The sequence below is a fragment of the Mustelus asterias genome, chromosome 1, assembly GCF_964213995.1.
Source record: "Mustelus asterias chromosome 1, sMusAst1.hap1.1, whole genome shotgun sequence".
Taxonomy (NCBI): Eukaryota; Metazoa; Chordata; class Chondrichthyes; order Carcharhiniformes; family Triakidae; genus Mustelus; species Mustelus asterias.
In genome coordinates this window covers 26,002,668-26,026,450 of record NC_135801.1, presented here as the reverse complement: position 1 = coordinate 26,026,450, position 23,783 = coordinate 26,002,668, and the positions used below count along the sequence as shown (strand labels likewise).

The 23,783-nt window shown below is 45.4% G+C and overlaps 1 protein-coding gene across 2 annotated transcripts in view; it reads right to left on the bottom strand.

The window, feature by feature from the left end:
* The window catches only part of slc7a11 (solute carrier family 7 member 11), a 188,831-nt gene that overhangs the window by 152,294 nt on the left and 12,754 nt on the right, over positions 1-23,783 (bottom strand). For both annotated transcript variants that reach the window (XM_078238448.1, XM_078239312.1), the window contains exon 2: positions 9,799-9,925. In XM_078238448.1, the coding sequence (XP_078094574.1) occupies positions 9,799-9,925 (127 nt within the window). The remainder of the gene's footprint in view (positions 1-9,798; positions 9,926-23,783) is intronic.

Here is a 23,783-nt window from a genome sequence, read left to right as displayed (position 1 = left end):
TAAGGGGGGGAGATTTAGAGCGGATTTGAGGAACAACATTTTCATCCAGAGGGTAGTGGAAATCTGGAATTTACTGCTTGAAAGGGTGGCAGAGGCAGGAACCATCACAACACTTAAAAAGCATTTAGATGAGCACTTGAAATGTCATAGCATACAAAGCTGTGGACCAAGTGCTGGAAAATAGGAGCTTGATGGCTGGCAAAGACACAGTGGGCCGAAGGGCCTCTTGCTTTGCTGTAAAACTCTCTGGGCGGGATTTTATGGCCTCGCTCGCCCCGAAACTGTAAAATCCCGCTCAAGGTCAACGGACCTTTCCGTGTTCTGGCCCGTGCCCGTTCCGATTCCTGTGGCTGGCGGGGTGGTAAAACTCCAGCCTGTGGTTTGCATTAATCCCCGCACTAATCCTGCGCTGAAGTCAGCCGACAGAAACCTAGGACTGGATCATGCATAAGCTTGAACTAATTATTTGGATCGTGTTCAGCAGTGAACTGCTTCTTCCCTTGACAACCAATGCTAAAATATGTGTAATTTTTGCTCATTTGTTGAACAGTTAAATAATTGACTGCAATAGCATTAACTCGAATCAGGTGGGCGCAAGCGAAAGCTTTGATGTGGCAGTGCACTCGCACAATGTGTAGTACAACATTGTTCAGCAAAGCAATGAGTAGGAATCAAACCAGAACAAGTATGTTTAGGCAATCCTTAGAACATTTACTTTGACAATTGTAGAGTAAATGTCAAATTGCCCAATGCTTAGTTTATGTCACTAATTATCTAACTGAAAGATTTTCTTAATCAGCAATACAATTGACTAAATCCCTCCTTCGAGGTATGTAAGCCTTAAAATTGACCATGGAGTTGATTGCTCTCAATTCTGGAGCTGTACTGAATTTATAACAAGCATTGTCTCTTCAAGATCAGAAGGGTAAGGGACCAGGGTCAGGAAAGGATGCACATTGTTGCTTGCTAATCAACAAACACATTTTCCTTCAGGTCAGTGCCGGGGTAAAGGCTGACTTTTGAGTAACCATGGATTCGTAGAAGGATTACATTGGGCCCCTTCCTGCTTGTCCCAGGTCTGTAAAAGTGCTGTTCTATTTAGTCTCATGCTCGACCTTCTCACATTTAATTCTGCAAATAAATCTTCTTCAAATTTTTTCAAAGTCCTCATGGAATTTGATTCCACCACCCTTTCAGATCTTTGCAACCCTCCATGTGGAAATGTTTCTCCTCATTCCCCCTTTGGATCCATAACCTCGAGTTCCCAAACTGGGTCCTGTGGAATCCTGTCCGCGGTCGATTCGCCTGCGGGTCCCAAGAAGAGCCGGGGCAACGAGAGAAGCCGGGGGGAGGGGGGGTGGGAATTCCTGAGAAGAGGGTGGCTGTTGGCATGGGTAGCTGACAAGAACTGAGGTGATTGGGGGAGGAGGTGTGCTCAAGAGGAGCTGGGGCTGGAGCAGGGGCCTGAGAGGAGGGTGAGTGGGTAAGGGTGAGAATGGGTGAGGATGAGAATGGATGAGGGTGGATAAGGCTGGATGAGGCTGGATGAGCGTGACGGAGGGTGAGTGGGTGTGGGTGAGGGTGTGTGTGAGTGGGTGCTCCCATTAAAAAAATTACAAAAAGAAGTTAAGGCTAGGAAATATTTGTTAAAAGCTTACTTTAAGTTTTTTTTGTATGTTTGTACCAATTGGACAATAATCATAATTTTTTGAGGTTTAATTCTTTAGCATAATGAGGATGTTTCTCAGGAGTTCCTCCAATACTCTTGGGAGGTCAGTAGGGTTCAATGGCTGGACAAGTTTGGGAAACCCGGGTCTAGTTACTGACACATTTCGCAGAGGAAGCAATTGTTCCATATTTGCTCCATCAACATCCATCATCATTCAGAATATCATGAGGGTGATTCTCCAAGGCCACTAGCCCCATGCGGGATTCCTGATGACCCATTAATCGGGAGAGAGGGCCAAATTGGGATTCTTGTGGGCGATCAAATGTATTGCGAGTCTCCTGGCCTGCTCTGCTTGACGAGATCAGCTTCTCCTAACCTCAGAGGATGTTTAGAACATGAAAGACTTGTGCTTAAGCTTCAGAAAGCCCAGAAGGCTGAGTTATTTGCAATCAGCACCTAAATGGCTAGGTACAGACATTGAATTCATACCTTCACTCCTATAAGTTACAAAAATCACCTGTTACAATCAATCAAAGAGTGGGGAAGAAAAACTACCTGTCCTCACCAGTTGTAACAATATTTGTTACAAGTCTTTTTCAGTGATTTAAAATTAGATTGTCTGCAGGTAGACGCTTGATGTGAGTTAATTTACATTTTTGTGACAAATGCATATTCAGCTGTATAGAAACTTTATCATAGAATCCTACAGTGCAAACGGAGGCCATTCGGCCCATCGAGTTTGCACCGATCACAATCCCACCCAGACCCTATTCCCGTAACCCCATGCGTTTACCCTAGCTAGTTCCCCTGACACTAAGGGTCAATTTAGTATGGCCAATCCACCTAATCCGCATATCTTTGGACTGTGGGAGGAAACCCACGCAGACATGGGGAGAACGTGCAAACTCCACACAGACAGTGACCCAAGCCGGGAATCGAACCCGGGTCCCTGGCACTGTGAGGCAGCAGTGCTAACCACTGTGCCAGCGTGCCGCCCCTATAATGAAATGCCCTATAAATAAAACTTCAACCAGCCACCACTCTTAAATTTTAAGGTTCAAGTCAATTTGTTTGGGTTTGATATGAGGGCAGAAAATTCTGGGAATGCACAGAAGGTACTTCAAAATCGGAGAAAAGATGGGTTGTAAAGTTTCAAATGTAAGCAAAAAATGGATGCTGGAATCTGAAACCAAAAGAGAAAATGCTGGAAAATCTCAGCAGGTCTGGCAGCATCTGTAAGGAGAGAAAAAAGAGCTGATGTTTCAAGTCCTGATGACAAAGGTTCATCTGGACTCGAAACGTCAGCTCTTTTTTCTCTCCTTACAGTAGTGGAAGGGTCTTTTTCCGGCTGGAGGCCTGTGACTAGTGGTGTACCGCAGGGCTCTGTATTGGGACCTCTGCTGTTTGTGATTTATATAAATGATCTGGAAGAAGGAGTAACTGGGGTGATCAGTAAGTTTGCGGACGACACAAAACTGGCAGGACTTGCAGATAGTGAGGAACATTGTCAGAGGCTACAGAAGGATATAGATAGGCTGGAAATTTGGGCAAGGAAATGGCAGATGGAGTTCAATCCTGATAAATGCGAAGTGATGCATTTTGGTGGGAATAATGTAGGGAGGAGCTACACGATAAATGGAAGAACCATAAAGGGTGTAGAGACGCAGAGGGACCTGGGTGTGCAAGTCCACAGATCTTTGAAGGTGACGTCACAGGTGGAGAAGGTGGTGAAGAAGGCATATGGCATGCTTGCCTTTATAGGACGGGGCATAGAGTATAAAAGTTGGGGTCTGATGTTGCAGATGTATAGAACGTTGGTTCGGCCGCATTTGGAATACTGCGTCCAGTTCTGGTCGCCACACTACCAGAAGGACGTGGAGGCTTTGGAGAGAGTACAGAGGAGGTTTACCAGGATGTTGCCTGGTATGGAGCGGCTTGGTTATGAGGAGAGATTGGGGAAACTGGGGTTGTTCTCCTTGGAAAGACGGAGGATGAGGGGAGACTTAATAGAGGTGTATAAAATTATGAAAGGCATAGATAGGGTGAACGGTGGGAAGCTTTTCCCCGGGTCGGTGGTGACGTTCACGAGGGGTCATAGGTTCAAGGTGAAGGGGGGGAGGTTTAACACAGATATCAGAAGGACATATTTCACACAGAGGGTCGTGGGGGCCTGGAATGTGTTGCCGGGCAAGGTGGTGGAGGCGGACACACTGGGAACGTTTAAGACTTATCTAGACAGCTATATGAACGGAGTGGGAATGGAGGGATACAAAAGAGTGATCTAGTTTGGACCAGGGAGCGGCGCGGGCTAATTGTTCCTGGTTTCTCGTTTCAAGGCTTCATTCTACGATCATCTTGCTGGTGCCAGTACAGAGTGAGACTGCGGATAGTTGGGAACCTGTCTCGGGGGCAGGGGATTCATATGGTGTTCGTGGAAGTGGAAATGACTAGGGTTGGGAAGCATTTTCCGATCGGGGCCATTGTGATCTCCTGGACTCGTTTCGATCGCCTCAGGGGGTCGGAGAGGAATTTCCCAGATTTTTTTTTCCCCATATTGGCCCTGGGGTTTTTCACTCTGGGTTTTCGCCTCTCCCTGGAGATCACATGGTCTGGAATGGGGGGGTGGGGGTAAGTTAATAGGTTGTAATGAACAAAGCATCGTAGCTGTGAGGGACAGCTCGGTGGATAGGATATTGGTATGTAGATAGGCTGGAAAATTGGGTGGGGATCCTGGATTCAGGATTCAATCCTGGACCGGGGAGCGGCGCGGGCTTGGAGGGCCGAAGGGCCTGTTCCTGTGCTGTATTGTTCTTTGTTCTTTGTTCTTTGCAGATGCTGCCAGACCTGCTGAGATTTTCCAGCATTTTCTCTTTTGGTTAAAGTTTCCAATATGCTTTGTTTATACCAATTGGCTGTGGTCCCCGGATTCTGATGAGTGGTGAAGGAGTGAAAAACAGCCCTGGATTTTAGCGTTTGCCGGCAAGTCCCACTGCTGGCTGGGCAAAAGCAGAAGGTGACCGTGCATCAGGTGACAGTGGGCAGTGGGATCTGGGATGGCAAAAGGGCAGCAGCCAGCTAACCGGCCATCCATTGGGGCCACCATCTAATTAAGGACAGTGGTCCACCCCAAGATTTGCCAACCCCAATCAAAGGCCCACACCTCAGCCTTTGCTTGCAATGGCGATGGCCACTACTGAGCAGCAACACCAGTAGATAGGGCAACCACAATGGCATTCCCAAAGAGAGTTGAGCTTGTTTGGCAGAAATCCGAGCCAGCACTCAGACCCGGCCATCAGTGGGGCCATCAGGCATCAGCCCATCCATGGCCACGAGGTTGGTCACTGCTGCTGGATGAAGACCCTCAATGTGCCCCAGAGTGCCCGCAAAGCAGAGCCCCATCCTCTGGGAGGCAAAGAGGTGCCCCTTAGTTAGCTACTTAAGAGGCTCAACTGACTTCCCAATGGGAATCTGAATTGCGTCTTTCTGGCAACGTGGTACGGTGTTGGGAAAATGTTGAGAATCCCTCTCCATGCCATCCCCCCGCTGATTTATCAGCCATCCTGCCTCACAGTCCATCCCCATTCTGCTCAAGAGGTCTCAACTATATTTGCTGCCTGTCTTGCTGTTGGGGCTGGTGCTGTTGTTGAATTACAACTTTTGATTAAAGCGTATTTTCAAAATACAGTCCCAATGCTGTATGGTGCTGTTATAACCAAAACTCCTTTACTGGCATTTGCCATTCCGTCCTTAACCAAGAAGAATTTCTACATTTCCACACTGCAGCTGGACATGGATATCAGTGGCTGGCACAAATGATGGATTGCAATGTGTTGTTATGTTTTTATGTCTTTAGTATTATCTCAGTCAACCAGCAACACACCTGTATTCAAGTCTTTTCATTATGTCAGTGAGCAAACAGCTGCAATGTGTCACATGGCAACACATCCATAGCATGAAGTAACTAATCAAATATTAGGATTGAGAATCAGTATCAGAGAATCTTTAGAAGTATCACAGGAGTCCAGGAGTAAGACCTTAAGATGTAGGAACAGAAGTAGGCCATTCAGCCTATTGAATCTACTCTGCTCTTCAATGAGATTGTGAGCAATCTGATCTGATATAATCCTCAACTCCACTTTCCCACCTTATCCCCATAACCATGGCAGGGTGGCACAGTGGTTAGCACTGCTGCCTCACAGTGCCAGGAACCCAGGTTCGATTCCGGGCTTGGGTCACTGTCTGTGTGGAGTTTGCACATTCTCCCTGTGTCTGCGTGGGTTTCCTCCGGGTGCTCCGGTCTCCTCTTACAGTCTGAAAGACGTGCTGGTTAGATGCATTGACCGTGCTAAATTGTTCCTCGGTGTACCCAAACAAGCACCAGAGTGTAGCGACTAGGAGATTTTAACAGTAACTTCATTGCAGTGTTAATATAATCCTACTTGTGACACTAATAAATAAACTAAACTGGCCTTCGATTCCCTTACTGATTAAAAATCTGTCCATCTCAGCCTTGAACATACCTAATGACCCAACATCTACAGCCCTCTATGATAAAGAATTCAATACTCCTGAGAGAAGAAATTTCTCCTCATCCCTGTCTTAAATGGGGGCTGCAACAACGTTGAGTCTGATTGTTCAAAGCACAGAACAGAGATCACTGATGGCAATTTTCAACTTTGGTAAGAGGTGGAGGGAAAGTGGCAATAACGGATTAGTTATCCATTATGTACACCGCTTGCTTTCTCTTCCTGTAAATCAAACATTTGAGCTGGTGCTGCAATTTTCCATTCCCAAGGACCTTTGGAAATTACTCTCCACACCCCAGCATTACAAGCTGGAATTGTCACGTGCTGCCAAATTCTAAATAGGTTATCAAAACACATTGCAGACGAAACCATTTAAACCCTAGCTATGAGTGACATAGGGAATATTTCTGTCTTTATTGTGCCTTTTCTGGACTCTGTACTACGTGCAGTGATATGAGGAATTTGGTAGAGATTCATTCAGCTAGATCTCTGTAGAGACCGTGTTGTAAAGAAACGGGGAACAGGAGGCAAAGGTAGATGCTTCAGAGTAATGTTATAATTGAAGGAGGTGACATAGTTTAATGCTGCACACTTGTTGCTGACATTCAGTAATGAATGACAAGGGCAATCTATGTCCAAGGTTGCAAGACGATCCATGGTTGCTAGGAGATACAACGGTATACCAAAATTAATATAAAACACATTAGAAGTAGATTCAATGAACAGAGTTTCCCATTTTCCTTTTTATTTTTGTTTGTTTCTGCTCAGAGCCCTTCCCTCCCTCCACCCCACTCCTCACCCCGCGAGCAGCTATGGTTCTCAGAAACCATTGTGGTTAATGTTATGGTACTTTATGTCCAGTTTCATAGAATCCCTACAATGCAGAAGGAGGCCATTCGGCCCATCAAGTTTGCACCGGCTCTCCAAAACAGCATCTATGACCCCACATACTTACCCCATTAATCCCCCTAACCTACACTACCTGGGACACTAAGGGGCAATGCAGCATGGCCAATCAACCTGACCCGCACATCTTTGGACTGTGGGAGGAAACTGGAGAACCAAGAGGAAATCCACGCACACACGGGGAGAACGTGTAAACTCCACACCGACAGTCACCCAAGGTCGGAATTGAACCCGGATCCCTTGGAGCTTAAGGTAGCAGTGCTCACCACTGTGCAACCGTGGTGACATCATGACATTTCTCAATGGAAGTTCCCCAATAACTGAGAATTTCTGGAGAGATAAAGAAAACAGAAAGCGAGAAGGATCAGGCAGCTCGAGTATCATTCCTTACACCTGATTCTAATGACACAGATACACATTCCTCACATCCGCAGAGGATTACTTCATGCCAATTCACAAAGGAGGCCCCGCCAGTAGCCCCAGGAGCACAATTTGTGCATATGTAGGCCTAATTAACCACAGATGCTGAAACCACAGCCTCCACAACCCTGCTACTACCCAGAGGAAACACACCGAGAATGTGCAGCTCTTTTCCAGCAGAGGAATAAGCTGCCTTTCCTATCCAAACAGAGCTAAAAGATCCAGAGAAACTCTGGTACAGACCGAGCATTGCAAGGACAGGCACCAATAGTGTAGGCAGGAAAGTTCTGGGTAAACTGTAGGCCCGTCCGACCAGCAGCTGTGTCCTTGGCTTTAGCAATCAGGTATTTCAGGCTTCAAATGATGGCCCTCATTGGAATTCTGTTAAAAATCTGCTCTCACCTGTAAATCTTCAGCTTTCGCACAAACATTCTCTGGTGCAGTGGAACTCTGGGAACATACAATGGTGCCATGTTCTTCAGATACCCCTTCTTTAATGGATGGGGCAGTTAACATCATGTTAGATAAGAAAGGTGGCAGGCTGAGCGCACCCTCCCTCACCTCATTAGAATGGGATTGTCCAACCAGCACCTACAACCAGCAGTGGTCAAGACCTGATCCTTCCTGTCCATCCATGAAAGCCCCAGGAATCCTGAGTCAACTTTGTGATAGCAGGGCCTCCGGCAACAGGTGGCGATGGTGAGGGAGAACACCGGCCTTTCCCTGCAGGGAGTAGTTCCTTTGATAAGCTGAGGGGCAGAGCCAGATACTGTGAGGTGAGAGAGAGAAAGCAGCCAGTGCAAACTTATGCCATGCGAGTGGCAGGTACCCAAGGCAGCCTGAAGGTGGCTAAAGTGCCAAGATGGGGAACTTGGAGCGATTGGCAGCACCCTCTAGTCTGAGAAGCCTCAAGGGAGGAAAGAAGAATTGTCCTCAGGAGCTGGACTGTCAGATAAGCTGGAATATGCCTGGTGAGTGCTGCACTGACAAGCCGAGGCTTCAACTAGGCCAAAGATATGGAGTTTCGGTGGTGAATATTCTCTGTAAGTAATTGTTTTCTGGAGTTTCGCTTCCCTTTGACAGTTTATACGGCTTTGATGCCAGTGGAATAAAGGAACCTTTTTTCTTTTTGACCTTTGTGCTTAAACACAATTTAAAGTTTAAACGTTTGTTTATTATTGTCACAAGTAGACTTACATTAACACTGCAATGAAGTTACTTTGGAGATCCCGTAGTCGCCACACTCCGGCACCTGTTCGGGTACACGAGGGAGAATTTAGCATGGCCAATGCACCGAACCAGCACGTCTTTCGGACTGTGGGAGGAAACTGAAGCATCCTGAGGAAACCCACGCAAACACGAGGAGAACGTGCAAGCTTCACACAGACAGTGACCCAAGCCGGGAATTGAACCCGGGTCTCTGGTGCTGTGAGGCAGCAGCGCTAACCACTGTGCCACCGAGCCGTCTGATTGGAATGGCTGAAACACAGTGCCCTGGAGCTCTGACATTTGGTTCTTGTTTTTAATGTCTGAAGAAACAAGTCTTCTTGGGGTGGCAGTGGCATTGGCCTCAGCTGGAATCTTCCCAGGCCCTCGCGGTGGAAGGCGGGGACCAGGAAGAATGTCAGACATGCTAGCATCGTGTTAGCAGGCCAGTGTGTTCCCAGAGACAAGTCATTAGGGACAGCTGAGGCCAGCCGGACACTGCACAATTTGTAGTGCCCAATTGTGGGCTCATTTGAAGACAGCAGTAGAATCAAGCCGGTGCCCTGACTACCTTCGGGACTGGGAAATGGTTCCCTACCTGGGATTATTTTTTTAAAATGCGCACAAGATTCTGTCCTCCGAGTGCTTAAAGAGTTGCGACACTTCTGAATGTTATGTTGAATAACAATCAAAAAGTAACAGCTCCACAGTGGTTCTGCTGGTCCCTCGCCAACAACCCTGAGGAAATTCTGGACCAAACTGTCTTTTTAATATCAGCAAAATTTACTGTGCTGCTCCTTCTGTCATAATCAGCATTGCACAACATGCAATTTTATGTATTACGACACGTTCAAAGAATCCTGAAGAAGCTGCAAAATAATTCCACTCTTCCATGTTGCCATTTTTCTTAAAGGCAAGACAAATGGAGTTCTTGAAATCTGTAAACTTCACGTAGATTTTAGGTTTCACGACAAAGGCAGAACTCTTTTGTTAAAAAAGTGCATAGGCTGCAACAGACCAGTGTTGATGCAAGAATGTGGCTTCACCTGTTTGCTTTGGGAACCTACTCACCGTATGACAATCAGTTCTACCCAGACTCGAACAAAAGCCGGCAGTGGACCAAAGGCTTCCAGGATGTACGTGTAGTGAGCACCCGATTTCTTTATACTTGTCCCGAGTTCAGCATAAGAGAGAGCTCCTGGCAAACAGAAAGGGACAGAGGGGAAAAAATCAGCGACTTCTCAAAAGTATCCGTCCGTACGTAGCTGTGAATGCCGAAACTGCCACATCTGGTATGTACACAGTTCAAGGTTTTGTTACAGAAGCAAAACAATCTTGGCACAAATGCAACTGACACCCTGCCCCCACATCCCCTACCCCCCATTATCAGTCATTTCCAACTGGTTTTACTAACCTTGTAAGTGGGGTAGGGGTTGAGGTACGACTGGGTTGAAACATGGACATGGGGGTGGGCTCACAGATTACTCTGCTACCAATCCAGAGACGAACCAGTGTGTCATAATCAACTTCAGAATGTGTCTCACTGAAATTAGTCAGCACAGGCCTGAGAGTGTGTCTGTTCAAAGCAACAGTTTTAAAGGGACAAGACTGGTTAACCATATAGGTTTATGTTAGCCACAAAGCAATATGCTCTGCGTTAACTTATATAATGGTCTGTAACATCTTAACTATGTTCAGGGTTGTGGGTTTAAAACAAAAAGAAAAAGCTGCAGTTTGCACACACATGTTCAACCTCACAACAACAGGTTTATTCTAGGACCTCTTGCCTGTACAGAGTACAAACTGCCAGTAAAGCAACAGCCTGTGCCACACCCTAATGACGTCACCATCAAACCATGTGATCAGCTCTTAAAGCAATCTGCAACCACTTAAAAATATACAAGATGGTCCTAGGTTTTAAAGCATTGTGGTTCACGACATTTCACAGGGGTTCCATCAGTCTTCCAGTGTAACTCCGGCGGGAGACTCGTGAATCTTCTGGCAAACCACATAAAATTCAATTTGCTGCCACTTATGTTAGGTTCCCCAGCAGATTGTTGTATGGTCAGACTTGCCATAAGCAGTACCATAGACCAGCAGATGGTCCATATATTAAGCCACTCATTCAAATGTCTGTGCTTTTTTCAACAAGAGAAAAAAAGCCCATTGATTTCTTTTGACTGCTTATTGCCCTCTGCTTGACACAAGAATCGACCTGTGTGCAGCAACAAAACTTCGCAATGGTAAAAAGAACAGATTAGATGTCAAAAAGCTGCAACTCGGCTACATTAGAAACATACTTATATAATGCCTTTCATCTTCTCAAGGTGGTCCATAGTGCTTCATCACCAATTCATTATTTTCAAAATGCAGTCATTGTTATTTTGTAGATAACAAATTATAAAATCATACAACAAGATATAAAGTAAAAAGTTTATTTATTAGTGTCACAAGTAGGCTTACGTTCACACTGCAATGAAGTTACTGTGAAAATCCCCTAGAGGCCACACTCCGGCGCCTGTTCGGGTACACTGAGGGAGAACTTAGCATAGCCAATGCACCTAACCAGCACATCTTTGGACTGTGGGAGGAAACCGGAGCACCCGGAGGAAACCCATGCAAACACGGGGAGAATGTGCAAACTCCACACAGACAGTGACCCAAGCCGGGAATTGAACCCGGCTCCCTGGCACTGAGACAGCAGTGCTAACCACTGTGCTACCGTGCCGTCCCATACAAACAGATCCACTGTTTTTGAGGGATGGAAGCTTCAGAGAAGGCTCTGCTCTACTTCTGGGAAAAGTGACATGGGATATATTACATCCATTTGAATAGGCTGATGAAGCCGCCGTTTAATATGCCATCCAGAGGACAGCATCTTTGACAACACATCATCCAGTCAATATTGCACTTGGTGTCAGCATAAATTCTGAGCTTCAGTTCCAGACTGGAGCTTGGACTCAAAACCTACAGACTCCGGAGCAAGAATATTACCACTATTCTTTGTTAAATAGTATAATTTTTTGCGCCATATAGAACAGTTTAGAATGGATGTGGGATAAATGTCTTGTGACACTGTGGATACCAAACTATGAAGGTTCAAAGTTCAATGTCCTCAACATGATGAGTTAGCTGTTTTCAGTTGGTGGCAATGAGTTGACAATTTTTCTTGGTGCCCTCAGTAGGGGGAAAAATCAGTCAGACCTCCGCCATTTTTGACTGTTACCTAGCAACTGCTGCTGAAAAAGTGCGAGCATTTGGACATTGGTGGAGAATGGGATGGAGAATGCGTTCTATTCCTGTGAGGGAACTGGCCTGGAATCTCCAGCAATTGAAGATCAATCTCCAGAATTCCACTGCTGAGTGCAATCTTGAAGGAAAAATCATTGGGAAATTAAAAAGAGGATTTTGTTTTGCACTTTCTTTGAGATTTCTCTTTACCAGTAATTAAAATATTGAAAATGGGGGTGGGGGGAGTGGGAGGAACAGCTGTTCGGCTGAGAGATAAATGTCATCCAACTGGAGAATCTGTCCTTTGGTTTTGCAGTTGATGTAGGAAGGCAATATGTTACAAAGATGGATATGTTGGCCGTATAGTGACTGGAGCATGGGGCAAATCATATGATGAAAACACCAGGAGGACAAAATGTTGTGTGATTTCAAGAAGAAACTAGATATAGCTCTTGGGCTAAAGGGATCAAGAGATTATGGGGGGAAGGCGGGATCAGGATATTGAATTCAATGATCAGCCCTGATCGAAATGAAAATGGTACAGCAGGTTTGAAGGGCTGAATGGCCTCCTCCTGCTTCTATTTTCAATGCTTCTATATTTCTACAACATTTAATTATGGTGGGCAACCCTAATTCCTTTCTCCCCAGGCACAATCAAAAGGCCTGCTTCGAGCCATTCTGTAATCTTACTGGTGGCCAGTTGGGGCTCATGGGTCTGTGAGCAGAAACAATGCAAAGCAGGGGCAAGGAGATTAAGTGAAGAAAAATAACTTCATCAACCTCATCTGAACACTAACCTGCTTTACTAGCTTGAAGTGCAAGTCTTAAAAGTTTACATTTAGATGAGGTTGTTTTCCTGTTACATTGTTGTTATCCGAGAAGAGTTAGAATGGACTGTTAGGCGAATATTGCATCCAGAGAGACACATATATCGTTACACTGTGGTCAGGTGCTGAGTAACAATGTATTAGTTCACCAGTCGAATGGAGGGCTGCAAGAAACAATTACTGGAGGTCCAGCCTTTTCGAATCTAAAAATGTGATTATTTCAAACTTATGGGAATCTGATGACCTGTAGTGGAGATTTTAAAAATCAGTAAAAGAGACAATGGTGAGTTTGATGACAAGGCTGGATGGAGAAGGGAATGAATGGTTTGGAAAGCTTCATTTTCTTCTGCCAACTGTATTTCTGGAATTCCAGCCCATTAAAGTTAATGAACCAAGTGTCAAATAAGGATTTGGAAGGTCAAAGTGCAGTGTTTTTGTTCACACAAGTATACCCATGGGCTGTGCTTTGGGCCAAGATCCAGTCTGCATCATGGTTTATGTGAAGTTTGGAATGTAACGGGTCTTGCCCCGACTGGCAGCTGAGATCATGTTGGTCCCGCTTGGGGAGAAGGTGAAGCGAGGGAAAGGACGAGAGGAAGGATAAATGGTAAACCAGAGATGCACTCCTGGGAAAGTGTTTCGGCCACTCCTCAACAGTTCATTCACCAAAAAGCAAAGGAGGGGTCAGGGCAGACGGGTTTAATCTAACTGTTGCTGCAAATGCAGAGCGGAGAATGGACCTAAGATTGGTAACTCAGCACGAGTACCGTTCTCTTCGAATTTGTTTTACAGTCTGCTGGGCTCACCTTTTTTGCCTTGTCTGATTCATAGAATAGATTCATAGAATCCCTATAGTGCAGAAGGAGGCCATTCAGCACATCGAGTCTGCGCCAACCACAATCCCGCCCAGACCCCATTCCCGTAGCCCCACGTATTTACCCTGCTAATCCCCTGACACTAGGGTCGATTTAGCATGGCCAATCCGCCTAATCCGCACTTAAAAGTTTATATTTAGATGACTTTGTTTCCTGTTATATTGTTGTGTTATCCGAGAGGAGTTAGAACAGACTGTTAGTCGAATATTGCACCCAGAAAGACACATGTCTTGCTGCACTGTGGTCAGGTGCTGAGTAACAATCTTTGGACTGTGGGAGGATATCGGAGCACCCGGAAGAAACCCACGCAGACACAGGAAGAATGTGCAAACTCCACACAGACAGTGACCAAGCTGGGAATTGAACCCGGGTCCCTGGTGCTGTGAAGCAGCAGTGCTAACCACTGTACTGCCGTGCCGCCCACTAATGATGATTTGGAAAGTTTTGTTTCAGTGTTACAGAAATCCTTATCCAATGTAGAATTGCTCTTTCCCCCCACCCCCAACGCAATAGTCAGGTTTGCAAATTTCAAGCATAATCAAATGCAGTAGGAACAGATTTCTTCATTGATAATCTTACAACTGTCTGTGTGGAGTTTGCACATCCTCCTCGTGTGTGTGGGTTTCCTCTGGGTATTCCTGTTTCACCCCACAGTCCAAAGATGTGCAGGTTAGGTGGATTGGCCATGCTCAATTGCTGGAATACATTCATAGAATCCCTTCAGTGCAGCCGAAGGCCATTCAGCCCATCGAGTCTGTGCCAACCACAATCCCGCCCAGGCCCCATTCCTGTAGCCCCATGTATTTACCCTGCTAATCCCCTGACACTAGGGTCGATTTTAGCATGGCCAATCCACCTAACCCGCACTTAAAAGTTTATATTTAGATGACGTTGTTTCCTGTTATATTGTTAGGTTATCCGAGAAGAGTTAGAACGGACTGTTAGTCGAATATTGCATCCAGAAAGACACATGTCTTGCTGCACTGTGGTCAGGTGCTGAGTAACAATCTTTGGACTGTCGGAGGAGGTCGGAGCACCCGGAAGAAACCCACGTAGACACAGGAAGAATGTGCAAACTCCACACAGTCAGGGAGATTAGCAGGGTAAATGTGTGGGGTTACAGGGATAGTGCCTGGGTGGGACTGCTGTTGACGTTGGCTCGATGGGCTGTATGGCCTTTTTCTGTCCTGTAAGGATTTTATGATTCAATTTAACTTTAAGAACATTTCATGAGCTGACAAGAATGTCATTCAGATAAGGACTGCATTGGAACTACTTTAATAGATGGATGAATAGTCTTAGCCCACAGATTTTGACACTCTTTTATGTTACGAAACACTTAAACTTCAGAACTCCAACAGCAGCTCCTTACTGGTTCAACTGCATTTCTGTCTTTGAAACTCTCCCTCCATTTTCCAAACACCTCCTGCAGACCCGTCACCACCCGGTGCGTGACTTCCTTCCGCAACAGAGAGCCTAAATGAAGCTGAGCAGTGGCACTTTGACTATCGTTTAAAAGAGGAAATGTTTGATGGAGGGAATGGAGCCAGAATCTCAGCATCACAGTTTCCATCAAAATGTATTCCGCACAACTTACTCTGTGCACAGATTTCATCCCTGTAGAGAGGATGAGTGCTCTAGGACTGTGACTAGAAGAACGTCCTCCTACATATGATTCCCTCCACATCCAGCTATCCTGAACAGCAATGGTTTAGGACAATGACACAGTGCTGTGGACGGAGAACAAACGGCTACAACAATAATTTAACAACAGTAATGGCAATAGTGGCTTTAAAATGGCTATTCTGGCTGAGAGTGAAGCATGCTGGGAATTTTGGTCAACTTGTAGATTAAAAACAGATGCAGGTCGTAAAGAGGCTCTGGTCTGGGAGCTGTGATCTGAAGGTTCCTGTGTTGGCCCAGATAAGGGGAAGTTGTTTACGTTAACCAAAACACTGTGGCTCTGATTTATATAGCTGCTATGTATGGGACATGCCAAATGAACTAAGCATCATGGCGTCGTTCAAAAGTAATTTCACTGGACGTTCAAGCCACGTGATCGGTTTCTGATCAATTAATTGGCTGGATGACAGAGAATTTCCGGAAGCGAGTGGAGAATTGTGGATAAAAGGACATGTGAGTTCTTTGTTTGGTAGCGATAACTCGGAGAGACCAACCATAACAAGAAGAAGACTTGTACCCTGAAGGATGCTTCAGAGAGAACAAGAAGATAGATTCTACTTTAAGGGTATTTCTTGGCCAAGGTTTTCCTAAACTCGGTAGTATCTATTTTCAGTCAAATAGTTAAAGTTGATGTTTAGTTAAAGTTAAGGTGCAGTTGAAGAGTTAAAGTTCAGTTGAAAGCTGATGTTCAGTTAGCGTTAAAGTTCAGTAAAGAATTAATAAGTTGCAACTGTTTATGTTTGAGTTGGTACTATAAGTGTTGAATAAAGAAATAATTGAATTGCTGTTCTTGTTTGCCTCATTAAACTAGAATTCTTGGAAGGTGTTTAAATAAAGCTGTACAACAGTACAATTCTAGAAGATCCACCCTGGTACTTGCTTCTCCAGTTCCACAAGACAGCAAATACTGTCAAAAACAGAACAAAGAAAGTCTGCTCCTCCTGGATTTGCAGTCTCCAAGCAGGGTACAAATGATGGGAGGAGTAAGATAGGGTTTTACTTGTATCTGGACGTGGGGGAGGTTTGGCTTTCTGTACATAATAGTCTCACTTGTGGGTGTTAATTTTTTTGTTTGTGGGGCCTGACGTTTTATTTGCGTATCTCACTTTTGTGGACTTTGACTTTGTTTCCGTATGCAGTCTCAATTTTATGGCAGATTGAGTTATTGTATACAGTGAAGTTCCGCCATTCGCAAGCTTTATGTTCCCATAAGGGAGGTGATGGCCTTGTGGTATTATTGCTAGACTACTACTCCAGAAACTCAACTAATGTTCTGAAGTCCCGACACGGCAGATGGTGGAATTTGAATTCAATAAAAAATATCTGGAATTAAGAATCTACTGATGACCATGTCGATTGTCAGAAAAACCCATCTGGTTCTCTAATTTCCTTTAGGCAAGGAAACATGCTGTTCTTATCTGGTCTAGCCTACATATGACTACAGAGTCACAGCAATGTGGTTGACTCTCAACTGCCCTCCAAGGTCAACAAGGGATGGGCAATAAATGCTGGCCAGACATCAATGCCCATGGCCCACGCATGAATTTTTAAAAATGAACTCATAGAAACAGTAAAATTGTGAATGGGAGTCGATTAGATAGGTTCCAGCAATGCGGGGGCAGAATAGGTTTGTGCAGTTACTGTACAGCAGATTGTGGTCCCTGTATATGACAGATGGATGGGGAGTTCTCAGCAATTTAAGACATGTATTGAAAATTTTAAAAAGAGACAATCCTCATTTTTTAAAGAAAGGGAATTACCTCAAAACAGGCAGACCAAATTGGGGAAGATTTTATAACTGAACAGAGCCACTGGATGGAATTGTCCCATCTGGGACCAGGTCCCATAGTGGGGATGGGAATGGGGAGTGATTCCCATTGCAGAGGCCAATGGGAAACAACACCATATCTTTCATCCCTGGCATTCTTAATTATGCATCCAGGAGTTTGGCGCTGTGTTCCATGATGATGCAGGCTTAGTGGCACCTGTCCCATCATCATATCTGGGTGCCATATTTAAAAGGTGCTCAACATTATGACCCGCCGTTGAAAGATGGACATCCTGAAGAAAGAAGATGGATCTCCAGCAACATTTTGAGGCAGGAAGATAGATATCCTGGATTACACTTCAATTTAAAGATCCAACTGACAGACGCTACCCCAGCCCACTGCTGTGGTGTTCCACAGTGACTGGCAACCTCCATCCTGAACTCCAGAGACAGCCCCAGATCTTCCTCTGAAAAGTCCCAACTTTTGTACACCATGTTGGTCCAGAAGTGTTTTAGATCGGCGAGTTTTCCCACTGGCCTTGCAGAGAATTGGGAGTGGGAGGAAAATTCCGGTCGAGCTTCATCTACATCCCATTGCGGGATACGTATCGATTTCACACCAGCCTCCAGCAGAATTCCAGATGCACCATGGTGGGCACTGTCAGAAGATCCTGTTGTCCTCTCATGCTGGTGTGAAACAAATTTTTGGGCCTCCTCCTGAATTCTCCTACCCCCGCCTGCCTTTGGTGCCACAGTGATGCGCTATCAATTAGGCAAAAGACTAATTGTGTGCCAATACAACTGTAGGCTTTTATTCATTACAGTACCAGGAGCACATCCCAACAGATAACCGACCCGAACTGAACAAGTGGGAGGAGACAGCCACCTTTATACTAGGTGACAAGGGGAGGAGCCGAGCTAGCAGGAGATGTGTCCAGGCATGACAAACACACAATGGTGGTCCAGGCAGGACAAAGGCACAACTGAAGTCCACCACACACTGGCAGGAGGGAATGGGAGAATTCTGCCCGTTACTGCAGCTCTGAACTGAGAGATTCGGAAATTTCGAGGTTAATCTCTCCACCTGAGCTGCACTTCAGCTGCAACCGTTCCGTAAACCATTTCTCACCCCAGTCGGAAAGGTGCTTAAAATAACAGGGAGAATTAAATGGGCGGTATGATGGCACAGCGGTTAGCACTGCTGCTCACAGCGCCAGGGACTGGGGTTCAAATCTGGCCTCTGGTGACTGTCTGTGTCTGTGTGGAGTTTGCACGTTCTCCCCGTGTCTGCGTGGGTTCTTCCGGGTGCTCCAGTCTCTTCCCACAGTCCAAAGATGTGCGGGTTAGGTGGATTGGCCATGTTAAATTGTCCCGAAGTATCAGGGGGATTTGCCGGGTAAATACGGGAATAAGGCCGGTTGGGATTGTTATTGGTGCAGGCTCGATGGGCCGAATGGCTGCCTCCTGCACTGTAGGAATTCTATGATTCTAAATGTCCAGGGCCAAGTCATGGAAGTAATCTGCTCCCAGACACCATCTCCCTATTAAAACATGCCGTGTTCTCGGCTCCATTGTGGCTGCCGTCTCCTTGAGGAAAGGGGAAAAAGGAGAGAGGGGAAAGAAAATGTGGATAAGCGAGCAATTGCTCGCAATGGGCAAAGGCTTTAGCACGGGGTAGCTGCTACACAAACAAGAAAATCACGAGAGGCAGGACTTCGCTACAGGCAAATGTGACTCACATTGGTTTCGCCACATTCACCAACTCTCAGTTCCAAAACTTTGTACGTCACTGCTATTGTTCAGTTGTAACATAAAACCTATTGCCCTAAAGCCCAAATATCTTAACATGCAAGGACAACAATGCAGGACCTGGATAATCATCTGTAGATATTAAGTCCTGAAATGTAGGTTGAGCCAATTTGAATATTATAGGGCGGGTTGTCAGTAGAACTCCAGCTACTGACCCAGGAGTTAACTCTGGGAGAGATTGGATACTTGCTGTTGTTGCAAATGAGTCTTGTAAAAAGAGAACAGCAGATTATAAGAACAGCATGTTCTTTAGGCCGCACGCCAGCATTTCAACGATATTTTATTGCCACAGACAGGGAAAGTATCTCATGCCACAGGCAAAGTTGAGCACAGCCCTTTCTACAAAGATGTGCAGGTTAGGTTTATTGGCCATGCTAAATTGCCCCTTAGTGTCAGGGGGATTAGCAGGGATGGGGCCTGGGTGGGATCGATCAGTTGCTCGATCAACTGAATGGCCTCCTTCTGAACTGTAGGGATTTGATGGATTCTTTCTGCCAGAGAGACTGAAGATTGATAGAGTGCGAGGTTTTTGTCATGGTTGTTGAGTTACTCACATCTGAAAGCTTTCAAGGAAAAGCCAAAAAAACAAAACCTAAGGACTGATAGTTGGAGTTTTCCAGCCCCCACGGATAAGATTTATTCCTATTACCCTGCCATTAATCTCGTTGCTGTATCTGGGACTTTGCTGTGTGCATTACAAGTGAAACAATATGACTGCAAGTTCTTTCTTTCTCTGCTCTTTATGCCTATACTTATAAATAGCTCTTCACTTTTTCTGCGGTTTAGGACATGTTCAGAATTTCTGAATAATTGCTACTTTGTAACATCTATTGTCAAGAGGGGGGGGGCAGTTAGTTTAGATGGCCAGTGTGGTTCAGACTAGCATCAACAGCACAGGTTAATTCTCGTTCTGGTGAGGTAGTCCTAGGACCTGTCTCCTTGCCTCGACCGTGAGAGTGGACAACAGTGGCAAACCATCACTGAAAACAGCCCAGTAAAGCTCAGCAGACAATAAGCCAAGGACCCTGCCTTCAGGCACAGCACACTTGAATGAGCACCTATTGTAATACATGTAAAGTCAGCGTCTATGAACACACAATTTGAGGTTGATTTTTCCTTCTGGAGTGGTGAGTTTGAGCATGTCTTTGACCCGTTAAACATTGTCAACAAACTATGGCTTTGCTCGACTTCTGATGACTGCTTGTTTTCTGTGAGGCCAATCTCAGGTGAAGAATGGAGCGACCTGAAGAAATATTCCCATGCACTTCAACACAATTAAGGATATCTTGAAATTATAGAGGAAGCGCTTAAAGGAATCAACTTGTCTTGCAAAAAATGAGCCTTGTGGCCCTGAAGGGACCCAGCTTCAAATCATATTATTCATGGAATCAACTGAAGTCTTTCATAACTATTTTGTTTCAAAGCTGGTTCCCGAGCACAAAGATTGCAAAGTGTTCAACAAATCTCTTTGTTCATACTGGCCACACCGCTGAAGCTTCACCTTGTCAAAGACATGATGCTACCCCCAGTGTTTCTCAGATTTATCAACTAAAAATGAAACTACATTTGTTTTGCACACCCCATCAAAATTATCACGGTGATATTATTTGCAGAAGCTTGGAATCATAGAAGCCCCTACAGTGCGGAAGGAGGCCATTCAGCCCATCGAGCCTGCACCGACAACAATCCTACCCAGGCCCTAACACTTGAACCCTACAGGGTGGCATGGTGGCACAGTGGTTAGTACTGCTGCCTCACAGTGCCAGCGACCTGGGTTCAATTCCAGTCTTGGGTCATTCTCCGTGTGAAATCTGCACATTCTCTCCATGTCTGTGTGGGTTTCTTCCGGGTGCTCCGGTTCCCTCCCACAGCCCAAGATATGCGGGTTAGGTTGATTGGCCATGCTAAATTGACCCTAGTCTCAGGGGGATTAGCAGGGTAAATATGTGGGGTTACATGAATAGGGCCTCGGTGGGATTGTGGTCGGTGCAGACCCGATGGACTGAATGGCCTCCTTTTGCACTGTAGGGATTGTATGATTCTATGATTTACCCTGCTAGTCCCCCTGACACTAAGGGATAATTTAGCAAAGCCAATCAACCTACCTAACCCACACATCTTTGGTCTGTGGGGGAAAACAGGAGCCCTTGGAGGAAACCCACACAGACACGGGGAGAATGTGCAAACTACACACAGTCACCCAAGGCTGGAATTGAACCTGAACGCTGTGAGGCAGTGGAGCCAAACACTGTGCCACCATGCCACCCCAAAACCAGAAAATCCCACCTGAGGTTAATGGACCATTGCATGGTCGCCCCCTGCCCACTACGATTCCAGTGGCGGGCAGGACAGGAAAATTCCAGTATTTGTCTTTACTTTCCCGTACATTGAGCATAAGCATAAAGTTGCAAAGTAGAAGGCATTGAGCTCCTTTGAGCCTGCTGTGATATGCCTGAAAAGACAGAAATGAAATATAGTGGAGTTAAGATACAGAAGATGATGAACTCCACTGCAATTCCGCATCCATAATAATACCCTAAACTGCCAGATCCCTTGTTAAAAGTTAATAGCTTTGTAGTTTCACATTATCTGCCAATACATCAAGCAGTTTCAAAGTCAGAAATATCTTTACTTCTTTGCTTTTAAGGTACTATTTACTATACACATTATCAGCAACATCATGTACGCATACACAGCTGCCTGCCAAATCTTGTTAAAGTCTACTCACAAAGCAGCCTCTTAAATTAAAAAAGGAGCACATGTATATGTGTACGTTAAAGTTCTTAAAGATAGCAAACACCCTCCAGTGTTTCCGTTCTTTCTCTGGCACACTTGCAGGCAGCATCCCGATTGATGTAAAACCCACAAATCTGCTGAGTCACCCTGAGTAAAACGGCGCGAAACCTGTTAGTTGCAGTTGTGAAATAAAAAATTACTGGTGAACAACAGGCAGTGGTTGAAACCTGGTATTTAAAGGCTAACAGTTTTTCTTTTCTCATGCAGGAGCGCTGTGAAGGACTTCAGCTGAATTCCTGCCTTGTAATCCACTGTCGTTCAGCGAAACATCCTTCAAATTTAATGAAGTGCAACGTCGTGCTTCGGGATAGTTCAGAGTGAGAAACGCAACCAGATACCAGCCATCTTGCCAACCAGAGGCGGAAGCTCTGGCAGGTAAGTTTCAGAAGGGAAAGCATCATTTTATCAGCTCTGAATGGCGGTCTCTAGTAATAGAAAGGATGAAGCAGTCATTCATCCAAAGCAATGTCCTGGTGCTTCCTTCTGAGTTCCTCACCAAAACATACAATAGTCAGATCTTTCATCCACTTTCCCATTGGAAACATTAATTTTGTCTGAGAAGAATTGTCAATGATACTGCACATTTAGTCAGTCATCATACACCAGTCAGACTTGCCTGAAATAACCCAGTTGGACCAATTTGCACCCCCCTTCTCCCCCCCCCCCCCCCCCGCCCCCCGCCGCCGCCGCCCTGGTGTATGCTCAGAACCTTGGAATCAGACAGAACAGAAGGAGATCAGTTTCCATTGTGCCTATGCTGGATCTTTGGAATGGATCCCATTCCCCACTACATTTTCTCCGATAGCCTTGCATCACGGTTTTGATCAGCATGGGCAAATTGTACTTAATGACGATAAATGTGAAAGATCTAATAGGTCACCTCCATTGCAGATTTTAATGAACTGACCTTGGAGAGCACAAGAGGGGAACAAGATGGTCCAGAGAATGAAATTAGGAAATAAAGCATTGTGTTAAATTTTATTTGGGGGGGGGGGGGGGGGGGGGCGGGGGGGGCGGGGAGCATATTTCTCGTTCCTCCACCTGGTCACGAAATTTAAAAAGGCTGGCTCACAAATCTTTAATGTTTCTAGCTTTTGATTTTTTTTTTAACTCATTCATGGGACATGGGCATCGTTAGTTGGCCAGCATTTATTGCCCATCCCTAGTTGCCCCGAGGGCAGTTAAGAGTCAATCACATTGCTGTGGCTCTGGAGTCACATGTAGGCCAGACCAAGTAAGGATGGCAGATTTCCTTCCCTGAGGGACATTAGTGAACCAAATTGGTTTTTCCAACAATGGTTTCATGGTCATCAGTAGATTCTTTATTCCGGATATTTTTTATTGAATTCAAATTCCACCATTTGCCTTTGTAGGATTCAAACCTGGGTCCCCAGAACATTAGCTGAGTTTCTGGATTAATAGCCTAGCGATAATACCACCAGGCCATTGCCTCTCCTAATTTAGAAAGTGTTATTTTTATTTGTTTTTGGTGCATAGTGAATAATCTTACTTTTACCTATATCAGTATTCATTGCCACAGTTATGTCCATTCGATCAATCTATTAATAGCTCTTTGTAATTTTATGCTTCCATCCACACATTTGCAATACCAACTTATCTTTGCTCCATAACCAAACACTGATATGTAGTATTTTATCTCATTGCCTAAGTTGTTAATATGTACAGTGAATAGTTGAGACCTCAACACATACTTTTGCAGGACACCACTGATCACACCTTATCAATTAATATCATAGAATCTCTACAGTGCAGAAGGAGGCCATTCGGCCCAGTGAGTCTGCACCGACCACAATCCCACCCAGGCCCTATTCCCATAACCCCACGTATTTTCCCTGCTAATCCCCTGACACTAGGGTCAATTTAGCATGGCCAATCAACCTAACCCACACATCTTTCGACTGTAGGAGGAAACCAGAGCACCCGGAGGAAACCCACGCAGACACGGGGAGAAAGTGCAAACTCCGCACAGTGACCTGAGGCTGGAATTGAACCCGGGTCTCTGGCGCTGTGAGGCAACAGTGCTAACCACTGTGCCACCGTGCCGCC